The sequence below is a fragment of the Anomaloglossus baeobatrachus genome, chromosome 12, assembly GCF_048569485.1.
Source record: "Anomaloglossus baeobatrachus isolate aAnoBae1 chromosome 12, aAnoBae1.hap1, whole genome shotgun sequence".
In the NCBI taxonomy this organism is placed as follows: Eukaryota; Metazoa; Chordata; class Amphibia; order Anura; family Aromobatidae; genus Anomaloglossus; species Anomaloglossus baeobatrachus.
Genome location: NC_134364.1, coordinates 95,271,152 through 95,290,658, shown reverse-complemented (window position 1 = coordinate 95,290,658; position 19,507 = coordinate 95,271,152). Strand labels below are relative to the sequence as shown.

Sequence of the window (19,507 nt, the reverse complement as noted above, 5' to 3'; positions counted from 1 at the left end):
TGCCAGGTTGGGTCAGTTACTGGATCATCCACCACGTCGTCTTCCTCTTCCGCACCCTGCTCCTCCTCCTGACTTCCTGACAATTGTGTCTCATCATCGTCCACCCCTTGTTGAGACACGTTGCCAACTTCGTGAGAACGTGGCTGCTCAAATATTTGGGCATCTGTACATACGATCTCCTCATCACCCACTTCAACATGAGCTGGCGAGAGGCCAGAATGTGCGAATGGAAACGTGAACAGCTCTTCCGAGTGTCCAAGTGTGGGATCAGTAATGTCCGAGGACGTGTACTCAGCCTTGTGGTAGGAAGGAGGATCAGGTTCTGAAATGTGCGGTGCAGTATCACGGCTACTGACACTTGACCGTGTGGAAGACAGAGTGTTAGTGGTGGTGCCAATCTGACTGGAAGCATTATCCGCTATCCAACTAACAACCTGTTGACACTGGTCTTGGTTCAAGAGCGGTGTACTGCTGCGGTCCCCAAGAATTTGGGACAGGACGTGCGAGCGACTAGATGTGGCCCTTTGTTGTGGCGAAATTAGAGCTTGCCCACGACCTCGACCTCTGCCTGCACCACCATCACGTCCACTTCCTTGTTCCTTGCCAACGCCCTTGCGCATTTTGCAATGCTGTGCTGACGTGTATTCACTAGACTTGTGCGTTATATCCAAGTTTGTGCAAATCGTGCACCTGTACGCTGCCACCGACAGGCACACACGTGCGGTTTTTAAATGCAAGCACGGACGCACTAAGAACCTAACAGGTTTTTAGGAGCGACAATTACTGAGAAGTCTGACACTATCTGGACTGTTTTAGACTGTGTACACCAGCCCCAGATATGATGAAGGCTGGTATACGGTCACCACTAGGAATGGCTATATACCCTGCCTGCCTGCCTGCCTGTATACTGCTACAATAGTCCTGACAAGGACTCTTCTGGTCACTAGCCTGTATTCCGACCTGGCTATACCCTGCCTGTATATAGCAACAATAGTCCTGATAAGGACTCTGCTCCTGTACTCCGACCTGGCTATACCCTGCCTGCCTGTATACAACTAGAATAGTCCTGAGAAGGACTTCTGGTCACACTGTTTGCAGCCCTGCTACGGAAATAACTATAAAGGGCCGTAAACCTTTCCCTGAAGCAGCGACACTCTCCCTGCACTGACTGTCTGGATGGCTGTGTGCAGAGCACAGCGCGCCCGCCGGTATAAAGGCTCGGTCACGCTGTGCAGGCCGGCCAATCACTGCAATTCCACAACTAACAGGGCTGTGGCATTGCAGTGGTCTGCCAGCCAATCCCTGCATGAGGGCTGGCTCTCAAAAGAGCGCCAACATGCAGGGATGAAGACCCCGAGTACAGCACGAGTATCGCGAGATTACTCGATCCCCGCCGAGTAGCCCGAGTACAGTGATACTCGTGCGAGTACCGAGTAGTAACAAGCATACTCGCTCATCACTAATAATGATAGTTTTTTTGTTATACAATCAGAATGAGATTTAAATCAGGTGATACTAATCTTTTATGTTTTCCGCATCTGCAGGGGGAGAAGCCAATATCCCCGAGCACCGTCCGGCTCTACTACACGGGTCTGTGCAGATTTCATATTCTCCTTCACAGAAGATGGGAACAATTCAGTCAATTTCCTGGAGGTTTGATCAAAATGGAAAACGCTTCACAATCCTGGACACCTCAGCGAGGCCGTATTATATATATGACTCGCAGTTCAGGGACCGTCTACTGATGTCTGATGACTTATATACAATGACTATACAGGACCTGACCTTGCAGGACGCAGGGGTTTTCACTGTGGATGTTGCAGATACAAATGGAAGATCGGATTTCTATTCATTTAATGTCACCGTCCATGGTACGTGTTCATTACTCAGGGAGGTTTTTCCATCCCTTTTAGTGGTATACATCGGAGGAGATTGAGGTCGTCAGGAAGTTACAAAGTGAGCTCTGCGCTGTGTCTGGGGAAGCCACTGTCTCAAGTTTACATTAGGATATCTTGTGCTCAGTGGTGGACACACACAAAAAAGGGCCCTTGTACACGAACAATACAGCTCTGGCAAAAATAAAGAGACCACTGCAGAATTGTCAGTTTTTCTGATTTTTCTCTTTATATTTTTGAGTCAAATTGTAACTTGTTCTTTTATTCTATAAACTACTGACAACGTCTCCGAATTTCCAAGCAATACATTTTGTATTTATTTTGTGAAAATGAAAAATAGTCAAAATAACAAAACAATGCACTGTGCTTTCACACCTCAAATAATGCAAAGAAAACAAGGTCATAATCATTTAGAAACAACCACACTAATATTTTACCGCAGGAAGATTGAGAAATCAATATTTTGTGGAATAACCATGATTTTTAATCCCAGCTTTTATGCGTCTTGGCTGCTTTCCACCAGTCTTTCACACTGTTTTTGGGTGACCTTATGCCACTCCTGGTGCAAAAATGGAAGCAGTTTTTCTTGTTTGATAGCTTGTGACTATCCATCTTCCGCTTGATTACATTCCAGAGGTTTTCAATGGGGTTCAGGTCTGGAGATTGGGCTGGCCATGACAGGGTTTTAATGTGGTGGTCCTTCATCCACACATTGATTGACCTAGCTGTGTGGCATGGCGCATTGTCCTGCTGGAAAAACCAGTCCTCATTGTTTGGGAACATTGCCTGAACAGAAGCAAGCAACTGTTTTTCCAGGATAACCTTGTATGTGGCTTGATTCATATGTCCTTTGCAAAGTTTAATCTGCCCAATTCCAGGATCCCCAGATCATCACCGATCCTCCACCAAATTTCACAGTGGGTGCAAGACACTGTGGCTTATATGCCTCTCCAGGTCTCTGTCCAACCAGTAGACAACCAGGTGTTGGGCAAAGCTGAAAATTAGACTCATCAGAGAAGATTACCTTACTCTAGTCCTCTATGGTCCAATCCTTATGGTTTTTGGTAAACTTCAGCCTGGCTCTCCTTTGCTTCTCGTTGATGAAAGGCTTTTTTCTAGCTTTACATGACTTGAGCCCTGCCTCTAGGAGCCTGTTATGAACTATTCTTGATGTGCACTTCACCTCAGCTGCCATTTGTCATTCCTTTCGTGGGTCACTGTCATGCCAGCCCAATCTCCAGACCTGGACCTCATTGAAAACCTCTGGAGTGTAATCAAGAGGAAGATGGATAGTCACAAGCCCTCAAACAATGAAGAACTGCTTACATTTTTGCACCCGGAGTGGCATAGGTCACCCAAAATCGTCGTGAAAGACTGGTGGAAAGCAGCCAAGACGCATGAAAGCTGTGATTAAAAATCATGGTTATTCCACAAAATATTGATTTCTGAATCTTCCTGAGGTAAAACATTATTAGTATTGTTGTTCCTAAATGATTATGAACTTGTTTTCTGCATTATTTGAGAATTGTTTTGTTATTTTGACCATTTCTCATGTTCAGAAAATAAATACAACCTTTATTGCTTGGAAATTCGGAGACGTTGTCAGTAGTTTATAGAATAAAAGAACAATTTACATTTTACTCAAAAATATAAAGAGAAAAATCAGAAAAACTGACAATTTTGCAATGGTCTCTTAATTTTTGCCAGAGCTGTATGTACAGTATGTCTTTGGCAGCCCAAGAGCTCATCATAATGCACGAATCCTGTGTGACACTGTATAATTTGGGATGGTAGACTATAGACTATGTAATAGGAGATGGCACCAGGAGTCCTTGCACAGGCCGTCCTTTGGGGTAACGCCACCCTGTTGACAGCTATGTAACGTCTATGCCATCATAAGGTGTACTTTCTTTTTTAGAGCCTGTTTCTCATCCATCTCTGATCACAGAAGTGAAGGAGAATAGCAGAGAGCGATGCGGTGTCACCCTCCATTGCTCGTCCCAATCCAATACATCCGATCTCTCCTATGCATGGTCGCTCTCTGGGTCCGGAGTGATATTATTGCTGAATATTTCTCGAGCCTACATGCAGATAGCAGTGAGTAAAGACTCCACGGATATGAGAGTCCTGTGTACAGTCCAGAACCTGGCCGACCAGAAGAACGTCTCCGTCCAGCTGCCAGACGTCTGTCCATCTGCAGGTGAGAGATATATAGGGGCCTTCATATAGGGGGAGGGTGCACATACAGATATATTGCCTCTTTTCCACATTTCCTGGGGTCTTCTGAGCTATGATGGATGACAGCTCCTCAGCGGAGCGCACACTGCTGCCCGGGGCCACAAGGGGGCGCTGGAACTGTGGAGAAGCCTTCCTAGTTACACTATGTCTTGTGATTTTCTTTGCAGAAAAGTCTCTCCATCTTCTGATCATAAAGCCGGTACAATGTGCGCTGTTCACACTGCCGCTAATATTGTATATCGCTATAAAGGTTACTGGAAGGAAAGGTAGGAATGTGCCGCTATGTACAAATCTCATAATATTATTATTATTATTATTATTATTGTTTATTTATAGAGCACCATTGATTCCATGGTGCTGTACATGAGGGGGTTACATACAGAATACATGTACACGTTACAATAGACAGACTAGCACAGGGGGAAGAGGGCCCTGCCCTTGCGGGCTTACATCCTAAAGGATTTTGGGGAGGAGACAGTAGGTGGGGTGTAGGTGGGGCGGCAGCTCCGCACGGTGGTGGGGCGGCAGCTCCGCACGGTGGTGGGGCGGCAGCTCCGCACGGTGGTGGGGCGGCAGCTCCGCACGGTGGTGGGGCGGCAGCTCCGCACGGTGGTGGGGCGGCAGCTCCGCACGGTGGTGGGGCGGCAGCTCCGCACGGGGGTGAAGCAGTGAGGTCATTGAAGGTTATAGGCATTTCTGAACAGATGAGTCTTTAGGTTCCGTTTGAAGCTTGCGAGTGTAGTAGATAGTCTGACGTGTTGAGGCAGTGAGTTCCAGGAGACTGGGGATGCTCAGGAGAAGTCTTGGAGTCGGTTGCATGAGGAGCGAATGAGAGAGGAGGATAGAAGGAGATCTTGGGAGGACCGGAGGTTACGTTTTGGAGTGTAGCGAGAGATTAGTTCAGAGATATATGGAGGAGACAGATTATGGATAGCTTTGTAGGTCAGTGTTAGTAATTTGAATTGGATACGGTGGAAGATTGGGAGCCAGTGGAGGGACTTGCAGAGAGGAGAAGTGGGGTGGTATTGAGGAGAGAGGTGGATCAGTCGGGCAGCAGAGTTAAGGATGGACTGGAGAGGTGGATAATATACACCACCTCCTCATTATACCCCCACACCACCGATCTGCGTGTCTCTCGTCACTCTATATACCCCTGAGGTGGGCGCCTATACCCCTGAGGTGGGCGCCTATTAGTCATCGGACTCACAGGACCGGTCATTCCTGTGTACGAGGCATCTTGTCCTCAGCGTATGTGGTTGTGTGCAGAACAGTCCTGTAATTCCAATGGCGGACGACAGTTCTGGTGTTGTGTTGTTCTATTGTGGAGAAGGAAGGGGCTGAGCACTTTAGGTAACTAACTACGGTATTACCCAATGTGCGATATATTTAAATACATCGAACTAATAAATTATTTCTGAATGTTCTGCGCCATTATGGCCATCTGTCAGCTATGACTCCTTGTTTACAAGTCGTCTTCCCCATGTTAGCACATCACTATGTGCATAATATTTACACAGATTTAAGGGTGCTTTACACGCTGCGACATTCGCTAGCGATTGCTAGCGATGTCACAAGCTTTAGCACCCGCCCCCGTCGTTCGTGCGACATGTGGTGATCGCTGCCGTAGCGAACAATATCGCTACGGCAGCGTCACACGCACATACCTGTTCAGCGACGTCGCTGTGACCGCCGAACAATCCCTCCTTCAAGGGGGAGGTGCGTTTGGCGTCACAGCGGCGTCACAAAGCGGCCGCCCAATAGAAGAGGAGGGGAGGAGATGAGCGGCCGGAACATGCCGCCCACCTCCTTCCTTCCTCCTTTCCAATGGACGCAGGTAGGATGATGTTTGTCGTTCTTGCGGCACCACACATCGATGTGTGTGACACCGCAGGAACGACGAACAACCTGCGGAATGAAACACGAACGACATGATTTGGAGCGACGAGTCAACGATCAACGATTTTTGCCGTTTTTGCGATCGTTGATCGTCGCTCCTAGCTGTCACATGCTGCGATGTCACTAACGACGCCAGATGTGTGTCACAAACACTGTGACCCCGACAATATATCGTAGCGATGTCGCAGCGTGTAAAGCACCCTTAAGGGAAACATAGGATATTCATCCGCACCCGCTAAAGAACTCCACTGTTCATGCACTAGTCTGTTCTCCACATGTGCTGGACTCTTGTCTCTGTCGCGGACGGGTGCCAGTCCAGGGCAGAGGGGCTGCTCGGGGCGCCCGGATCCAAAATCGTGTCTGGGGCTCGAGTGGTGACCGGACCCGGGGCTCGTACAACTGCCCGTCCTCGCAACAGTGAATGGGGGTATTTACAGGGGAGATAGTTTTTGTCTGTGACGCCACCCGTGGGTTGCGGTGATGGGATGGTGGCACCGCCGCTGCCTCTTGTGCAAGTGCCCGGGACCGATAGTGTTTGGCAGCAAGATGGTATCCCCTCCACGGGTAGGGGAGGTGTAGTCCCGGGGTCCAGGTGTCAGTGGGGAGCAGTGCTGGGGCGCCGTCAGCAGGTTGGACAGGATGACACCGGTGTACTCACAATTAAGAATGATCCACACAGAGTCTGTACTGTAAACGAAGGCCGGATGCCGGTTGCCGTTGGAGAGGTGTGCTGGTCCCGCACATGGGTTAGCAAGGTAGGGACCCTTCCTCCTGCACTTGTGTCTTGCTGTGTGTTGATTTAACCCGCTTGGAACGGGAGAAATCCGCTCCCCTGTGGCTTTGTATACAGAGGGAGCTGTTGCCCGCAAACTCTGACCCTTGGGATTTCAGTGGGTTCTGGTGGACACCCTATCCCCCGTGTTGGGCTTCCATTTCGCTCTCTGGGCATATATGAAACAAAGCCTGGAGCCTTGCTCCTGACTGGTGAATTAACAAGGGGCTTGCAACCTTCCTCGTCCTAGGGTCCAGGTACCGCACCTGTGCACGGCCTCTGGACCGGATTCTCGCTGTCGGTACTGGAGGACTACAACCCTGCCCCTGTCCACTTCAGGTCTCCCGCGACCGGATCTCCATCGCCTGTGGCCCTACACTGCCGTCTGCCACCTAGTCGGTTCTCCTGTAGTCCAAGGGCTCCGACCCCTGACCACTCTGCCACCTCAGCTCCTCACTTCTCCACTCTTCACTCCAAACTCAAACTCCACTGACTCCTTCCCGCCCCTGATACCACAAGACCCCTGTGGGCGTTCCCATCCACCTGGTCCCGCCCACTGGTGTGTCCCTGTTGTCATGGGGGGTGACTAGGCTTTGTAGCTGGTGTTCCTGTGTGTGGGATGTGGTGTTGAATCCCAAGGAGGAGGCGATTCCTGTACCCTTGGTGGGGGGTACAGTCCTCTGTGACTACCTGGTTTTGCCAGGACGTCACATCTCTATGCACTGGACTCCTCTCTCCATGTGCCAGACTCCTATCTCCATCCATCAGCCTCCTCTCTCCATCCGCCAGACTCCTCTCTCCATATGCCAGACTCCTCTCTCCATCCGCCAGACTCCTCTCTCCATCCGTCAGACTCCTCTCTCCATCCGTCAGACTCCTCTCTCCATCCGTCAGACTCCTCTCTCCATCCGTCAGACTCCTCTCTCTATTCGTCAGACTCCTCTCTCCATCCGCCAGACTCCTCTCTCCATCCGTCAGACTCCTCTCTCCATCCGTCAGACTCCTCTCTCCATCAGTCAGACTCCTCTCTCTATTCATCAGACTCCTCTCTCCATCCGCCAGACTCCTGTCTCCTTGCATCAGACTCCTCTGTTATGATTCAGGGACCGAGGAGGATCAAAAATGTGGAATCCCAAAAAGGTAACACAGTGGCTGGAAATTTAATGGACTCCTATCTCCATCCGTCAGACTCCTCTCTCCATCCGTCAGACTCCTCTCTCCATCTGCCAGACTCCTCTCTCCATCCGTCAGACTCCTCTCTCTATTCGTCAGACTCCTCTCTCCATCTGTCAGACTACTCTCTCCATCCGTCAGACTCCTCTCTCTATTCGTCAGACTCCTCTCTCCATCCGTCAGACTCCTCTCTCCATCCGCCAGACTCCTGTCTCCGTGCATCAGACTCCTCTGTTATGATTCAGGGACCGAGGAGGATCAAAAATGCGGAATCCCAAAAAGGTAACACAGTGGCTGGAAATTTAATGGACTGCAGACCTAATCCTGACACACAACTAACAGTAGCTGTGGGGCGTGCCTGTGATGACCTGGACGCCTGGACAAAGCCAGAGAACTAATTAATCTCACAGATAGAGATATAAGAAAGCTAATCTGCCATGGAGTAGTCCCCAAAGATAGATAGATAGCCCCCACGTGTAAAGACTACGGTGATATAGAAAAATACAATACAAAGCCAGAAAAAACAGATTCAGCAAAGGTGAGGCCCAAACTATCTTTATAGGAAAGGATAGGAAAGAGCAACTGTCTGCAGCCGTAAAAACCCTAATATACACCAGCACTTTTGATATGGAAAAATCTTGAGGTCACACAACCTCTCCCCCACTGTACAGCACTCAGATGTTACTGGGATCGAAAACCACTAATACAGATGAGGGACTGAATTACTACCAAGCATGACAAACACAAACCTTGCAGAATCATGGAGCGAAGTATACAGACACTCCCAGCAGGGAATGATCCCATTCCATCACGAACTCCACACAGACAAAATAGAAATCATGCATTAGTATCAAAGCAGAAAAAACAACAAGAATGTTATGATCCGGAACCATGGAAGACCACCATAAATCATTGGTAAAAGGTGACAAGAGCATTGTCAACTAATCTGGCCGCCATCCCCTTACTAACCATCAACACTAGAAGTAGCCGAGGGGTGAACTAACATCCTGTGCACCGCGAACCCAGCCAGAGAACTAGCTATCCTAAAGGAAGGAAAGATGAATAACTCTCTGCCTCAGAAAATAGATAAAGAATAGCAAGCCCCCCACACTCAAAGACTGCGGTGATATAGGAAAACACAATACACAGATAGATGATAGGATTAGCAAAAGGTGAGGCCCTACTGACTAAATAGGACAGGATAGGAAAGGGACTGATGGTGGCCAGAGAAAAACCCTACAAAAATCCCAAAACCTGATAGTACAAAAAGCCCTCAGATCACTAGATCTGAACTCCGTCCTATACCAGGCGCTCTTGTCATACCAATGAACAGAAAGCAGGAACCATTACAAATTCAAGAAGCAACAAACACATGGACCTATAGGAGCAATACTCCAAAAATAGCTGCAGGGAGCTTCCCAGCTAAGCAACTGAGAGGGAAGATTCCTGCATGCAAATAAACTGACAGTAACCACAGCAAATGACAAACTCAGATAAGAGCAAAAAAAACCAAACAACAAATAAAGAGCCAAACACTTATCTGGGGTAGATGCGGTAGGGAGCAGATGGAGCAGGATGAAGCAGGTTGGTGAACAAAGAAGAGCTGACATCCGGCATAGCCTGCCAGCAGACCAGGGTTTAAATAGGCAGAGAGTTAGCAATGGAAACGCCCATTGCTCAACACACCTGGTCTCTGTCCAAACCATTCCTGGCCACAAGAGGGAGCCTCACAGCAGCAAAAGCATAACTGACATTCACAACACAAGAAAGTGGAAAACAAACAGGAGAGGTACAAAGACCACTTATCTGAGAGGAATTCTGGAAGTGAACAGAGCTGGTTACAGAATGTCCTTAACACACAGAAGCAATTGACCACCGGCAAGTAACAAGAGAAAGCTACTAAGTTAAATATCCCAATCTGACCCTGATTGCCAGTTATCTGCAGGTGTGTTGCTTTCATTCCACACATCAACTAAACCGCCAGTACTGACCACAAGAGGGAGCCCCAAACTGGAAAACGTATGCACAACACTCCTCTTTCCATGTGCCACTCTCTTCTCCACATGCGCCAGTATCCTGTCTGCAAGTGCCAGTCTCCTCTCCACACATTAGTCCCCTGTTCACATATGTTAGTTCCCCTCCACATGCACTGCTGACTGCTGTCCACTCACAGACTTCTCTCCACGTGTGCCAGTCTTTTCTCTACATGCGCCAGTCTCCTCTCCACATGCATCAGCCTCCACTACACAGGCACAAGTCTCTTCTCCACAGTCGCCAGTGTTCTCACCACATGCAGCAGTCTCTTCTCCACATGTGCCAGTCTCCTCTCCACACATCAGTACCCTGTTCCCATGTCAGTTTCCCCTCCACATGCACTGTTCTCCACTCCCAGTCTTCTCTCCACATGTGCTGGTCTCCTCTACACATGCACCAGTCTCTTCTCCACATTCGCCAGTCTCCTCTGTGTCGCCCGGGGATAAGGGGTACTCAGATCCGGGCCACGGGGTCACTTCTGTGGGTATCACGGTGGCGTGACCCGGTCTGTGATCCCAGGCTCCACAGTAAGAAGGGGATTAGGTAAGGGAGATTGTCCGTGACGCCACCCGTGGTGTGCGGTGAAGTAACGGAGCACCGCCGCTGCCGATTAATGGATCCCGGGGATGGTGGTGGGCAGCAAGGTGGTGATTTCCCTCCACGGGTAGGGTGTTGGTGTCCCGGGACCCCGGTGAGGTGGTGCAGGGAGGAGATGGAGACCGTCTGAGAGCTGTGCACCCGGTTGGACCGGGGGATGTTGTTACTCACAGTTCGCTATGCAAGAAAATTCACACAGAGTCAGGAATTAACCAGAAATTGCCGGTGTCTGCAGCCTTCGGTGCGGAGGGTGTTTGGGGTCCCACACACAGTACAGCAGGATCCTGGTTTTGTTTTGCAGCCAGACGCTTCTTTCTCCTTCCTCAGTCGGGAACGGGGAGCCCCCTCCCCCTGCAGTGATCCGGGTCACCCCTGGATGCCGGCGGGCCACTACCCTGCCCCGGCCACCTCGGGCCCCTTCCTCACACTTGCCTTCCTTATAGCAGCCAGGAGCTATCTCTCCTGGTCTGCTCTCTTCACACTCCAAACTCACTCTGCTCCAGCCCCTCCCCTCCTGCTCTGTTTAACTCTTACACTGGGGGAGGGGGTGTTTGTCCTTCTGCACTGGTGTGGGATTAGGTTACCAAGGAGGAGAATGGCCTGCACTTTGCTGGATGTCTGCAGGCTCTGTGACACCCTGGTTTTGCCAGGGCATCACACCTCTCCACAGGCGCAAGTCTCCTCTCCATGTGTGCCAGTCTTCTCTACACAGGCGCCAGTGTTCTCGCCACATGCAGCAGTTTCTTCTCAACATGTGCCAGTCTCCTCTCCACACATCAGTACCCTGTGCACATGTCAGTTTCCCCTCCACATGTACTGTTCTCCACTCACAGTCTTCTCTCCCCATGTGCTGGTCTCCTCTACACATGCACCAGTCTCCTCTCTACAAGTGCAAGGCTCCTCTACAGGCAACAGTCTCCTCTCCACAGTCGCGAGTGTTCTCGCCACATGCACCAGTCTTTTCTCCACATGCGCAAGTCTCCTCTCCACTGTCCACACACACCAGTTTTGTCTCCACACATCAGTACCCTGTGCACATATTTCAGTCTCCCCTCCACATGCGCTGTTCTTCACTCCATATGCACCAGTTTTCTTCCTACATGTGTTGGTATATGTGTCGGTCTCTTTCCCAAATGTGTCAGTGTCCTCTGCACTTATGGGTGCCTGTCAGGAGACCAATCCAAGCACAGAGGTTTCTTTAGAAATTGTGACTCGAGACTACTGTCAGTAAAATGAGTGACTCAATTCTAAAGGAATATAATTGGCTGCAAATTACTCCACAATTTGGATTCTTAGAAGTCTTAATTTGGGGCGGATTCGATTTGCGTGATTCCAGCAAAATGGCAGGCTACTGGGCATCATTTTGTTATATGCTGAGGGCCAGGAAGACTAAAAAAAAAATAGTGTATATGCTCACTTCTCTTCACCCCTCTCCTCCCCTGCACTGCTGCTGAAGCCATCATCAGAAAGAGGTCTTCAGTCTTCTCTTTGGTTGAGAATCTTCCAGCACCAAATAGTCTTTGTGAGATTGTGCCGCCCCCGTGCCAGTAGCTGGCGCTGCTCGGATCCGGGCCTTCAGGGGTGGTAGCTCGAGGGTCTCTGGACCCGGGGGTCTCGCGTACACGCCGAATAAATGGGGGGACATAGATGTACGGGCTGGGCCGTATTAAGTTCGTGACGCCAGCCACGGTGCGTGGTGAGGTGGGACACCACCGCTGCTGTTACGGGGCACCCAGGGGAGATGTTGTGCAGCAAGTTGTTAACCCCTCCGTGGGCAGGGATGGTGGCCCCGGGACCCGGTTGGCACGTGCAGGGGATGGTGACCGCAGGGGGTGCTGGTGTACTCACAGTTAGTAAAACACACAAGTCTCTGGTAAACCAAGGTGATGGTAGCCGGTACCGCGGCTGGTTGCGTTCTGGTCCCCCACCCGGCTGGTGGTCTCTTTCCTTTTCCTGCACTGCTGTATGTAAGATGGACTTTCCTAGTATGAAACTCAGGAGTCCGCTCCCGGCTGGATGCAACCTAAGGAGCCGTGCCCGCAGACGCTGACCCGTGGGATCTATGGGTCCTGGTGGTGACCTCTTATCCCTAATCGGTGGGCTGTTGTCTTCTATGAGGGACTTTGGGTGGGACAGGACCTCCAGTCCTGGCCTCAATCGGTTAATTAACCAGCTACAGTTGGTTCTGACCCTGGCTTCAGGGTCCAAGTACCCCCCTTTGTGCTACGGTTTCCGGGTCAGTTCCCCGTGTCAGTACCGGCGGGCTACAACCCTGTCCCGGTCCACGTCGGTTCCACAGAGCCGTCTTCCTGTCTCCTGCTGAGGGAGACCACCGTCTGCCTCCTAGCCAGTGACACCAGGGCTCCTACCCTGGTACCGTTCAATTTGGACTTCACCGCTGGAGCTACCCCTAGCTCTAGCCCACACTCCTCTCCAAACTGAACTTCAGACACTTTCTGACTGTTTTCCCACCCCGGGCTCTCTGGACCCCTTGGTGGGCGTGTCCCAACTGCCTGGTCACGCCCACTGATGTGTCTATCTTTCCCTAAGGGGGGTGACTAGGGTTTTCTGGTTGGCTGTGTGTTTCCTAATGAGGGAAGGTGTTATGCAGGGGCCAAACTGTGACTACCTGGTTTTGCCAGGGCGTCACAAGATCATGTGAGGCACAGCTGACGTCATTGACAAACTAACTAAAAAGTACAAGTCAACCTGAATCAATGGAAAAATATAAAAGTTTACCTCTTCAGTCCTCTCTTTGATCTGGAATCCTTTGACACCAACCCATTGTGACAGCATTGTACCTCGTTGGGTGATGCCAGACCAAAGAGGAGACTGAACATTGAGCTCCAGTGGAAGTCAGGGTCAAGGAAGGCCATAATATTTTAGTTTTTTTCTATACCCTTCCTAGTAGACTTGATTTTGACCAAATTTATTCTGCGTGACTTAGAGCAAATTTCAGGAGATCACTTGATTTACTTGTGACATGGAAACTGCAGATAGGAGCTCACTACATCCTTACTTTGGTCATACCATCGGGGACATAGCTGTTGAGGGTAGAGAGCAAGCTTCTGTCCTCAGACACAGAATCACAAGGAGGTCTTAAAGTCCCGCTATCACATAAGGGTACTTTCACATTTGCGTTGTTTTCCTTCCATTACAATCCGCCCTTTTGGAAAACAGCGGAATCCGTTAACGGATTCCGCTGTTTCCCATAGACTTGTATGGGTGACGGATTATACCAAAAGGACCTGCGTTGCTTCCGCTGGGCGACGCTCCATTGCTTCCGCCCAGCGGGAGGAACGCAGCATGTAACGTTGTTTTGAGCAGCGGAATCCTCTGGATTTCACTGCGCATGCTCTCTCTTTTTTTTTTTTTTTTAAATCAAACTTTATTTTGGCTCGCGGTGGCCGAACGTTCAGCTGAGCGCCCGGCCACCGGCAAGTGACAGCGCTCAGCTGATCACCCGGCGGTCGGCTACAGGGAGCGATCAGCTGATCACCCGGCGGCCGGCTGCAGGGAGCAATCAGATGATCACCCGGCGGCCGGCAAGTGACAGCGCTCAGCTGATCACCGGCGGTCGGCTGCAGGGAGCGATCAGCTGATCACCCGGCGGCCGGCTGCACGGAGCGATCAGCTGATCACCCGGCGGTCAGCTGCAGGGAGCGATGAGCTGATCACCCGGCGGCCGGCAAGTGACAGCGCTCAGCTGATCACCGGCGGCTGGCTGCAGGGAGCGATCATCTGATCACCCGGCGGCCGGCTGCAGGGAGCGATCAGCTGATCACCCGGCGGCCAGCTGCAGGGAGCGATCAGCTGATCACCCGGCGGCCGGCTACAGGGAGCGATCAGCTGATCACCCGGCGGCCGGCTGCAGGGAGCGATCAGCTAATCACCCGGCGGCCGGCTGCAGGGAGCGATCAGCTGATCGTTCTCAATAGTCTGCCGCTAGTAAAACTGTAAAAAAAAAAAAAATCAAAACGAATTGCGTTGTTTTGCAGCATCCGTTGCATCTGTTGTGCCACTATATGCAACACATCCGTTGCATCCGTTACACAACGCAATGCAACGGATACCGTTCAACGCAAGTGTGAAACTAGCCTAAGAAGATACATTGTGGGTAAGGAATGAAGAAGATAGGACAATGGGTACGTTAATTCCTCCACATATTTCTTTTATCAAGATTGCAAGTCTCCTTGGAGAATCCGAATATTGTATCTCATGAACTGATCACATGTTAAGCAGATTTCATCACTCAGTTAAGAGGCAAAAATTACCGATTACATCATTGGATATCACCGAGAAGGTTCTCACATAATGTGACGCCCTGGACTAGCCAGGTAGTCACAGGTAGGCCCTTACACAAACACCTCCCCCTAATAAGGTGACAGCAGCCAACCTACAAAACCCTTGTCACCTCTCTGTGTTCAATGGTCACACCAGGGGGCGAAGCCAGGTGGTTGGCCACGCCCACCTAGGAGTCCAGAGAGCCTGAGACAGGAAACAGTTAGTCAGTTTCTGAGTTTTGAAGTGGAGTGGAGTCAAGTCCAAGTGCAGTAGGCCTGAGGCATCAGGTCTGCAGCGACAACACTGACCGGTGCCGGGATCGTAGCCCTGGTACAGTGGCAAGGAGGCAGACGGTGGTGGCCACCTGCAGGAGCTGGGATTATAGCCGGTGGAACCGTAAGGGACCGGGACTGGGTAGTGGCCCGCCGGTACCGAACCGGGGAACCGATTGGAAACCGGAGCACCAGGAGGGGTACTCAGACCCAGTACGAGGCCCAGAAACCATTGGATGTCGTTGAATCCACTGATTGAGGATTGGACTTTAGGTCCTTTCCCACCCAAGAACCGACTGAAGACAAAAGCCCAACCATAGGGATAGAAAGCCACCGCCCAGGCATCGAGATCCCACGGGCCAGCGTCTGCGGGCAAACGGGCTCTACCGGCACACACAAGGCTGGAGAGCGGACTACCGTTGCTCAGGCATAGGAGTCATCATTTCTTCCAAAAGTGAGGTGCAGGAGAAAGGCGGAAATCACCAACCTGAAAAGGGGAAAAGCGCAGCCGGCTGCGGGCACCGTCCACCATCTTGTTTGGTTTACCAGAGACTCCAGTGTGTCTGTAATAGTGAGTACAACAGTGCCCTCGGGCTGCGCACCGCACCACACCGACACGCCAGCACGCATCCATCCATCCCCGCCTCAGCACCTCCCTCAGGCCCCCGGGACCATCATCCGCCTACCCATGGAGGGGTCAACACCAAGCTGCGCAACACCGTCCCCGGGAGCCTAGTCAACGGCAGCGGTGGTGTCCATCCATTCACCACAACCTGTGGGTGGCATCACGAACTTAATCCCCAAACAACCGCGGCCTCGGCCGTGGACCTCCCCACCGAACACCATCCCTCACATAGCGCCAGCATCCCCTTCAGAGCGACGTGACCCCCCCCTGGGTCCGGGAGGAGCTCGAGCCACCCACCAGAAACGAGCCCGGATGCGAGCGGCTCGGCTGCGGCCGAGCGCGGGGCGGTACAATTACATGTCACTGGGTTCAGCCAAAGTGTGGCCATCAAAATGAGAAGGCTTTATTAGATATTAATTTGGGTCCAGATTTCCCCAAAAAATCAAATTCTTCCAAATTCGAATTGCTTGTGATTCTCTTTTGCTTGAATCCAGCAAAAAGTATTCCAGCCAATTATTTCGGGGCATGAAAGAGAAATACTTTATATCCAGCACATCATTTCACAGTAGCAGGAGTTACCTGGTCATCAACGCTAGTCTCCTGATCTTCTGGTCTTCCTCTAAGGCGGCAAATGAGCGCAATCTGATTGACCACCTATTGTCATGTCATGATGTGCTTGGCTTTCCCACGCAAGGTCAATTTCAAGCCTCAGATTGACATCTAGTGCCAAAATGGAGGAAAAACATAGCGTCAGAAAAAAAGAAAACCGGTGACGTGAGGAGGCAACATGAAAACAGGAGAGGAAAGTAGAGTTTAAAATGTTTTGGCATGAGAATTGGGGCAGTTTCGAGTCAGATTGAATTTACTTGGACTGAAATGAGTCTGCAAAATGTAGGTGACCAAGTCGGATTCCAAGGGAAAGTTATTACAGCTGCCACAATGTTTTTTTTGCTGTATTTTCTTTTTCGGGAAAAGGTTCATGGTAGTTATAGGGTGGTATAAAAACTTAATGGGCATGTAACGTGACGGAGAACGGATTCTAACTTGGATATTTTTCTTTTTCCTTTTTAACAGCACAATAAATTGTGGAAATATCAAGTAGCTGGAGACCAAGTCTTGTCTACCGGTATCTTCTTGTCACGATCTTCGCTAATGAGTCGCCTCCCAACTTAAAAATGTACAAAGTAAGAAAAATGTAAATCGGTGGTCTGTGGTCTGTCTGTAGTAAAACCAATTCCAGTAGATAGATGGAGACCACTTATGTAAAAATAAAAAGAAGGCATACTAACTGTAAAATAATGTAAAAATAGTGCATAAAAATAAAGAAAAATTGTCTAAAAAACCTCAGATTTTAATATTTTACTGTCCTGGTTTCAAAACAGTTTTTGATCCAATTTTCAATCAGTTTTTCTCGAATGAGAAGAAGAAAAAAAAAGTTTCTCTACCTTCTTGTATCTGATAGTCTGGGAAAAATGAAGACCATCCGAGTCCTGTTCGATTTTTTCATGGACTGATAAACTTGTTTTGCCGACTTTGATCAGACACATGGTTCATTATCGGAGATACCTCCTCGATTTTGTGCTGACCAATCATTGTGTAAAATAAATCGGACATGTATAAAGCCCCATGGACTTTACTAGGTGCAAGATCTGATCATGATAAACAAGGAAAGACCTCGAAAAACAGACGCCCTAATATTGTGTAGTTTGAGTTTCCCTGTGTGCCATAATAACAACTCTGACCTGTCAAGACTTGGACTCGAGAAGACCTTTGGAAACTTTTAATTCTGTAAAATGTGAGGTATGGCTTTCAAGTGTCGGAGGTTTTTCAAACACATCCCAAGATCTGGGGACTTTGGAGAGAATAAATCATCTTCTTCATGTCCTTCAAGTATCATTGCAGAGTGGCCAGCTGAAGGAGGACACTGCCATCAGGGAATGCCCCATCATGTTGCCTCTGTTGTCTTGTCTTCTTCCCATAGTGTATTCTGGTGACATCTTTCCCAGGTAAGTGACGCACACATGGTCCACCTATATGAAGTAAAAAAAGTTGGCTTTTTCCATTGCTCCATGGTCAAGTTATCTCAAGTTATCAAGTTTCTCAGCCTTGGACATGGGCACTCTGTGTGGTCTTCAAAGCAATAGGGCCAAGCAGATTAGCTTTCACTCCACATGTGTCCCGAGATGACTGTTAAGATATCGACGGACAGGGTATCCCATGCTGTCACTCACGCTAGTGGGCCCTAGGCTATGCCTATCCTCAGTGTTACTCCTGATAGTGGAGATGTCTGCGTCTCATTCTTAGCTAAGCTCCTGACCAGTACTACTTTGATACCCCCCTCCTACCAGGCAAACATGGGGCAGGAGTGTGACGGAAAACAGACAAAGTTGGACAAGAAAAACAAAAATTCTGACACACTGCACACACATAGGAATAGGCAAAAGGACTCAGGAGTAAAGTAAGAGCAGGAAAGTAACAAAAAAAGGCCACAAGGCTTAACTCTACAATCATGCTGAGCAACAAGAATAACAGCCACCAGAAAGTCTGGTTCACAATACCTCACTAGGACATCTAAGATAAACTATAGTTTGCATAGGAGGAAGAGTCTAGCCAACATAGGAAGGGGAGCAGATGTGATTGGCTTACCCACAACATGTGATCAAAGGAGACAAACAAGCAGACCTGCAGAGATTAAATCTTTCTAGCCTGCCTATGAATCACCACCCAGCAGGTCAACACCTGACTCTCTGTGTTGATCACAGACACCTGAGAAGTTATAGGATAGCGTGTCAGAATCTATAGTCTGAACAGAACACAATAGTGCCGTGACAGTGGGCGAAGTTTGTAAAAATTTCCGTGTGACAACAGGCTCATCGATGACCCATGGGCATCCACATCCTTCGTCTTGTTCACCACTTCCTTAGACTTCCTTTGGATTTCAATGTAATAACTTTTTCCCATCTCTGTTGTAACCACTACAAATCTTATAACTAATTGTATAGCGGTATTATTTACTCATCTTAATATCCAACACTGCCCAAAAACAGAATGAAATTTGGTGTTTGACGTGTTATGATTGACTTAAAAAGGTCAATTTGGATCTAGTATTGGGTTGGTCTTAAAAATAATTGTACTGCGTGTCCAAGGCCTTCCCTAAAATTGTTTGTTCTGCCTCCCATAGTTTTATGCTTTAGAAATACATTAGCATTGTTGAAATACCAGTTCTTTAGTCTAGGTCCTGCTATGACACGCTGTACTTATTATGTACACATCATTTCTGTTTTGTATTAACACAGAAGAAATTTTCTTGTGCTCTGCACCTAAACAACTAGAGAAAATACTGCTATCATCTCCTGAGTAAAATTACTGCTCTTTAGGATAGCTTACACAAGAGCATCTCAATAGATTACAATATCAGCAAAAAGTTCATTTATTCCAGTAACTCAATACAAAAAGTGAAACGCATATATTATATACAGTCATTACACACAGAGGGATCTATTCCTATATATTATATAGAGTCATTCCACACAGAGGGATCTATTCTTATATATTATATAGAGTCATTACACACAGAGGGATCTATTCCTATATATTATATAGAGTCATTCCACACAGAGGGATCTATTCTTATATATTATATAGAGTCATTCCACACAGAGGGATCTATTCCTATATATTATATAGAGTCATTACACACAGAGGGATCTATTCCTATATA

General features: G+C 49.0%; 1 protein-coding gene across 1 annotated transcript in view; it reads left to right on the top strand.

Moving 5' to 3' along the window:
• Nucleotides 1–17,093, top strand: part of LOC142257603 (SLAM family member 5-like) — a 36,293-nt gene extending 19,200 nt beyond the window's left edge. The window contains exons 2-5 of the mRNA XM_075329740.1: nt 1,545–1,871; nt 3,814–4,095; nt 4,301–4,399; nt 16,861–17,093. Coding sequence (XP_075185855.1) covers nt 1,545–1,871; nt 3,814–4,095; nt 4,301–4,399; nt 16,861–16,868 — 716 coding nt within the window. The 3' untranslated portion in view covers nt 16,869–17,093. The remainder of the gene's footprint in view (nt 1–1,544; nt 1,872–3,813; nt 4,096–4,300; nt 4,400–16,860) is intronic.
• The last annotated feature ends 2,414 nt before the right edge of the window (nt 17,094–19,507 follow it).